We start from the raw sequence: 7,385 nt of genomic DNA, 5'->3' as shown, positions 1-7,385 counted from the left end.
GTGTGTGTGTGTGTGTGTGTGTGTGTGTGTGTGTGGGGGGTGTGTTTTATCTCATTAGGGTTTGGCTGTGTGACTATTTGAGCGCTTCTCTCTGTGAGAACACCTGCACACTCCATAATCTGACTAATTCCACAGAAATCCACCCGCTGCCCTCCCGAGGAACAAGAGTGTGTGTGTGTGTGTGTGTGCGCCAAGTTAATGCATTATTAAACATATGGTGGCTTTCTATTTTCCCATAAACAGTTTGTTATCAGAGTGCTACTCCGAATGCTGTCATATATCAACTGATTTTCCAGTGCAAGATATATATATATATATATGCACAAATATCACTATTGCAATATGTTTACTGTGATATAGAAGTACTAACACAGAGATTTAAGACAATGCTCATGCTGCCCACCCGATGCTAACAATCCTAAAGTCTTAAAGCAGATAAAGAAGAAACACGGAGCTTTACATAACAGGCTTAATGAATTAATCCAGATCCTCTGTGTTTCACTTAAACCTGCAGAGCAATCTGTGCATGCAAACACGTCTCAGCCCACTATAACAAATCCAGCAATTACACCAGAGAAGTAATCAAGGAGGCAAAAATAGCTGCAGCAAGTCAGGCTAATGATTAATAACCTGTAATTAACAGGTACATGGAAAAATTCTGTTGCAGAAACACTGACGAGGCCTCTGATGACAGCGCGGATTCATTGTGCTTAAGAATGGATTAACTTTTAACTGCATGCACCGAATGCCTTACCGTGTCTCAGGTTGGTCCAGCTGATGGAGGAGAAGAACGGATGCGAGCGCAGGCCCTCGTATCCCAGACGCTCCCGCGATCCACATAACAAACTCTGGAGCAGGTCAACAAACTGAGCGCTGACTTTGGGTTCCTCTGGGAACTTCAGAAAACGCTGTGAGCAAAACACAAGCAAGAAAACATTACATTTATGTATGCAGAGTAGGGTGATATAACTTTAAAAGAATTAATATTCAGTAATGTTATCAATTTGACTGCACTGAGACTATCGGATAAGAACTAAATTTGAATTAAATTGAGCTGGATAATAACCTTGCAACACTGACAATGTTATTGAGCTGAAATTAACTTAACATTGAACTGAATTGAGCTGAATGACTCTACTGTCTTCTGCTTTTATAAATGAAATTGAATTAGATTCATAACTGATACATTTTACAACATTAACAGTTATTTTCTTGTTTTTTAAGGTGAAGCTGCTTTGAAACAATCTGTGCTATATAAAGCGCTGTAGAAATAAATGACTCGATAAAGCTAAAAATTAATATATATTGCTAACCTTTTCAACAATATTCAGCATATTTATTGATATTTATATATTAACACTGAACAAAAAGGGAGGTTTATATTTAACCATAATTTCAACCAAACAGCCATTGATTTCAAGCATATTCAAAATATTTAATGCAACAAGTAAAATTATTAAAATTTAAACATACTGTAATGAAGGCATGATTTCACATAGTTTATCACTGAATAAATAAAATGAAAAAACATATGTAATCATATTTATATGCATTATATAAGTGAAAATCAAAAACAAAATAAAACAAAAGGTAAAATAAAATAAACACAGGCGTCTGGCAAATGTTAGTTTATTCATAAAAGTTAAAATTAACTTTTAGCAGGTAACATGTTTAGAATTTAGTCTCTCTTCCAGGAAACTGAAAAAAACAAAACAGAATGAAACAAAACTAAATAAAATGCAAAATGTTTAATGCAACAACAAAAAAACACTAAAATTATTAAAAGTTAAAGATAATGAAGGCATGTTTTCACATTGTTTATCACTGAATTAATAAAAGGGAAATTAATATGTACAAATAATATGTTTAAATTAAAACAAAAAATAAAATAAAACCGTGAGTCTAGCATTTGCTAGTTTATTCATAAAAGTTAAGTAACTTTTAGCATTTAGAATGAAGTCTCTTTTCCAGGAAACTGAACAATGAACAAACAAACGAATGAATGAACGAATAAATAATTAAATAAAAGTTTAATGCAAGAAGTAAAATAGTAAAATTATTAAAAGTTAAACATAATGAAGCCACGTTTTCACATTGTTTATCATTGTAAAATAAAGGGAAAATCATTACATAACCATATATTTTCAATAAACGATCCGTGTAGTAAAATTAAACTTTCTAGAATGATGACGCAAGCAAATCATTGAATCAGTGTTTAAACCTATTAATTAAAGCAGATATTAGCTTGGAAGACAAATAAAGTGAAATTCAGACTGCACACCATCAGCAGAAGCTGCTAGATTCACCTGAAAGTTCTTGATGGTTTTTGTGGACATGCCGTCAGCGAAGGGTGATTTCATGTAGATCATTTCATAAGCAATGACGCCTAGGGACCACCAGTCACTCTCGGGGCCGTAGCTGCACGTCGGCCCTCCGTTGAGCGCGGACAGGATCTCAGGGGCCAGGAAGTATTGAGTGCCCACCGGGAGTTTGGAGCTCGTCACCTACCCCAAATAATGACACGCCATTCAATTCAATTCATCTGTGTCCAAACTCTGACTGTTCAAGTGGACATGAAACACGGTGCACGAACAGCATACTTAAACAGATTTAGTCAAATCAAACTCAGGGTGCACATGATCTGTCCTCCCTGAACTAGTGTGTCATCAGAATGACGTTTTCACACTCATTACCGTTCTGTTAGCAGTCAATCTGGCCGCCGATCCAAAGTCGGCCAGTTTAATGTGACCCGTCCGGTCGATCAGAACGTTCTCTGGTTTAATATCTCTGACAAACGAAAGGGAAGCAGAAAAGAAATGAGAACGAGAGGATTTACAAAGCAACTGTATCCTAAATGAGGAAAAAAAAAAATCATATTTCTAACACAAATTTAGTTCTAATGTTTTATTTTACATTATATTCTCTCTGTAGAGTCTATGAAATCAAAATTTAGTCACATTTAGAATTTAGATCACATTTACATTTTAGTCTCTCTTCCAGGTAACTGAAAAACTAAAATAATACAATAAAATAATACAATAAAATAAAATAACATTTCAATCTCTCTGTGAAGTCTATGAAATCAAAACTGGAGTCTAATATATGCTAATTTATTTATAAAAGTTAATATTAGCTTTTATAAGGTAAAGCCATTTGGAATTTAGTCTCTCTTTAAGGAAACCGAAAATAAAATAAAATAATTTCAATCTCTCTGTAGAGTCTATGAACTCAAAACTGGCGTCTAGTATGCTAATTTATTCACAAAAGTTTTATTAACTTATCAGGTAAACTCATTTCGAATTTAGTCTCTCTACAAGGAAATTGAAAAAATTAAATAAAAATATAACAATCTGTGATATCAAAACTGGAGCCTAGCATATGGCTAGTTTATTCATAAAAGTTAAAATGAACTTAGTAGGGATGTAACGATGCACCGCGAGAACATCGATACAAATATGTGACGATTCAAATCGGTTTAGATGTTAAACGAATCGCCATACATTTGGGGGTGGAGTTTACATGAATGTATCTCTGAGGGGAACTGACTGTCTTTAGGAAAGTTTAGATGGTATTTTCTTTTCATCTCGTCTCTGTGTAATTCATATTAAAGCAGTGTTTATAAGCGCTGCGCTGCTTTGTTTACAGCAGTAACCAAGGAAACGCTGCATTATTACTGCTGCTCCATGACTGCCACCTGCTGTCAGATAGTGAACCTGCGTCTCATTCAGCTCGTCTGCTGTGTTTGTTTCGTGCAGATGTTTTATGTAGTATAGTTTCACAAAACTAAAGTAAGAGCATTCTGTTTTAAAATGTCAAATTATGCAATCTAATTTAGATAAAAAAACTGCTCATGCAACATGTATGCTGCATCTTTGTTTGGATTGTGATTCCAGTGCAGTGGTTGCCTCTAATTTTGAATGGAAAGAGCACAGGTAGCCTTTGTTTATATGAAGAGGGTTTTTTTGTCTTATGTATTTGATTAGATTTGGGGTTTGTTTTAAAATTTCAATTTAGTTTTGTTATTTGACATATTTCTGTTTCACAAAGAAATGTGCAGTATTTTATCCAAGCAATAATAAAAGGACACATTTTTATTTAAAATTTGTCTTAAATCTAATTTTGTGAGAAAATGGTAAAAAACGATATGCACTCAGGTGCGTATACAATCAAATGCTCTACAGAATGAGATATCTAATACCTGTCAGTGACTAGCAACAGAAAGTAGTAATTCATGGTAGCTGCTGGGACAAACTAAAGGCTTTCTGCTAACAGTGTGTGTTTTGTTGTACCTGTGAACATATCCCATCTGATGGACCGAGTGAATGGCCTGAACGAGCTCCGCCAGGTAAAACTGAGCCATCGACTCGTCTAGCTGATCTTCATATCTGTTCATCAAAGCCATGAGGTCCCCGCCGGGCAGAAACTCCATCACCTGGACACAATACACAGAAACACGTCGAACTTCTCAACATGCATTCGATGTAATGGATTAAATCCAGTGTGAAAAATTCTCTTTACTTCACATAAAGCAGCTAACAAAAGTTTCTGGACACTTAAGTCACACTGAAAAAATTGTACGTATAGTTGCATTAAAAAGCACAATATTAAACATAATATTAAATGCTACAGGATCATTTTCTCAATTGCATTTAATCAGCTAGGGTTTTGAAACCTCTTTGGTCAAATGTTTTGTTTGTGAAGTGTGCATATACAATCTTTCTTCATAAATGACACTTGTTTTGACACTTTATCCAATGCAAACACAGTCCGAGTGTATCAGAAGTGAACGTAACGAGCACATAACGAGTTTACAGTAAATATGAAACAGCAGATCTCACAACGTGATCTTACGTAATAATCACCTGTCAGTGAATCTATTATTGCACAAACCATCTCCGTCCCGTCGACACACATGGGTTTAATTACCAGCCACTCGTCTCAATCACACATCCACATTCTAAATAAAAGCTTGTGATTACACCATTATCATTCTAATTAGACAATTAGCTAATTAGCTTAAACTGCATCTTAAGAGAGTGCTGTATGTGCAAACCCAAAGAAAAACAGCAGAGAGAGCCGTGCGAATGTTGCAGGTATAAAAATGACTGCATGGTTATTTATAGGCACAGTATCTGCGACAATATCAGCCTGAAACCACACCACAGGCTCAAATTAATAACTCTATAAAGGGCCTGAACATTTAAACAGAGAGATTTCTGATGTATGATCCTCACGGACTCCAGCACAAGAATTAATATATGCAAATGTAAACGGTTAATTATTTATTGTGATTATTTGGTGATTTACAGCAGAGCTGCATCTCTAATTGAGCAGAGTCTCGTTTGACTGATACATCAATAAGACATTTTTATAAGCAAATGCAAAATAGCCGGAGTCATTTTACTGGAACAGAACATGAAAGTGATCATAATCATTCAAATTATGTCCCAAAATTCCTGAGAGATTATACAAGACTCAGCCACGTGAAGCATGTGAGGGGAAAATGGCTCACTCTCTCTCATTAAAACACTTCACGTGCTGCTTTAATTCATCTACTAAATGTCCAGTGTGTTTAAATGCGTCACAGAGCAATTCTGTCATTTTTATCATTTATCTTTTACCATTTTATTATTTATTCAGCCTTTAAGAACAAGCAGAAGCCACTTCCGGTTTCTTCAGTAGTGGGCGGAACTTATCAATCTCATTGGCTGGCGCTCATCAATTACCGTCACTGTTTTGATTTAAGCAAATCAGTTCGAGCAACTGCAAACAACGCGATTGATATTCATTAACCCAGCTGATCATCAGTTCTTAGTGCGCTTTATATTGTTATAAGTAGTTTTATGGTTGGTATTATTGTTAGTTTTTTTTTTTTTATAGAAATACAGAATGATAGGGCTGGGTAAAAAAAAATACAAATAAAAAAATCGATATCGATTCTCATTTTTACAAAACGATATCGATTCTTAAATCCCAAGAATCGATTAGTCTAGCCTGTTTTCAGTTAATGGACGGAACGTTGAAGGGCACCTCCCATCCAGTTAATTTGCAATAAGCATAGAGCTTTGGTACTTAAAACAAATTCTCAGATTTCAAATTATGCCCATTGTATTACAGTATTCAAACAATAAATGGCATTTTGGCGCTGTTTAATGTGAAGTGACAGATCGCTGTAGCGCCGTATTGGCGCTGTTTAATGTGGAGTGACAGATCGCTGTAGCGCCTCAGTTCAATAAAAGCGGCAGCACGAGGTGCATATGAACTGATCATCTCCTCTGCTTTAATACTAGTTATAGCACAAAATAAACATGACTAAACATCCGAAGGTATGTTAAAAGAAAGAGTACAACTTTACAATCCGTATCCTGTCTCATGTAATCGCTCAATCAGTGTTTCAGCCGCGCAAACACGTCAATATAACAGCTTGTAAACAATTAATGTAACATCACATTTACCTCAGAAAGCATATTCAGTGACCATAAACTCATTACAGATAGAAAAAAAACTGTAGAGAGGGGCATTTTGCAAAATATATGCACCATATAACATTAATTATCATTTTTACCATTCTTTAATGTTTTATTTATGTTTGAATAAATCCGTCCAAGTTTTTATGACAGCCACTATTTAAATGTGTATATTAAAAAAAACAAACTAACTTAAGTAATTGTAACTTATTATAAAAACTTCATTAAGTGCAATTTAAGCAGTTGTACAGCACAAATTAGTCAATTTTAACCTTCAGTAATATAATGTATATTTTACAGCATTAGTTGAGAGATTATTTTTCCTTAAGAAAATTTGGCATGTACTGTACCTGATATATATCCAAAATAATCGATATTGAATCGAATTGGTCATCGAATCGCAAGCTTGTGAATGAGAATCGAATCGTGAAATTTGTGTCAAAACCCAGCCCTACTGAATGAACAACAATGCCTCAAGCAGCACCACCACCAAAGTTCAGTTAAAATGACAAATATGCATTCATACATTTTCATTCATACATGGTTACCACATTTTAGTTATATATACAGTGGGTACGGAAAGTATTCAGACCCCCTTAAATTTTTCACTCTTTGTTATATTGCAGCCATTTGCTAAAATCATTTAAGTTAATTTTTTTTCCTCATTAATGTACACACAGCACCCCATATTGACAGAAAAACAGAATCGTTGACATTTTTGCAGATTTATTAAAAAAGAAAAACTGAAATATCACATGGTCCTAAGTATTCAGACCCTTTGCTCAGTATTTAGTAGAAGCACCCTTTTGATCTAATACAGCCATGAGTCTTTTTGGGAAAGATGCAACAAGTTTTTCACACCTGGATTTGGGGATCCTCTGCCATTCCTCCTTGCAGATCCTCTCCAGTTCTGTCAGG

The 7,385-nt window shown here is 35.0% G+C and overlaps 1 protein-coding gene across 1 annotated transcript in view; it reads right to left on the bottom strand.

The window, feature by feature from the left end:
- The window catches only part of LOC107691162 (citron Rho-interacting kinase-like), a 108,911-nt gene that overhangs the window by 86,327 nt on the left and 15,199 nt on the right, over positions 1-7,385 (bottom strand). Inside the window, exons 2-5 of the mRNA XM_016489648.1 lie at positions 4,290-4,432; positions 2,694-2,787; positions 2,307-2,504; positions 755-908 (exon numbers count right to left, since the gene is read on the bottom strand). Of these exons, the coding sequence (XP_016345134.1) occupies positions 755-908; positions 2,307-2,504; positions 2,694-2,787; positions 4,290-4,429 (586 nt within the window). The 5' untranslated portion in view covers positions 4,430-4,432. The remainder of the gene's footprint in view (positions 1-754; positions 909-2,306; positions 2,505-2,693; positions 2,788-4,289; positions 4,433-7,385) is intronic.

Source organism: Sinocyclocheilus anshuiensis, unplaced genomic scaffold (genome assembly GCF_001515605.1).
Source record: "Sinocyclocheilus anshuiensis isolate Anshui unplaced genomic scaffold, SAMN03320099.WGS_v1.1 scaffold458, whole genome shotgun sequence".
In the NCBI taxonomy this organism is placed as follows: Eukaryota; Metazoa; Chordata; class Actinopteri; order Cypriniformes; family Cyprinidae; genus Sinocyclocheilus; species Sinocyclocheilus anshuiensis.
Note: the sequence above shows the minus strand (reverse complement) of the source record. Positions and strands in the feature narration are given on the sequence as shown.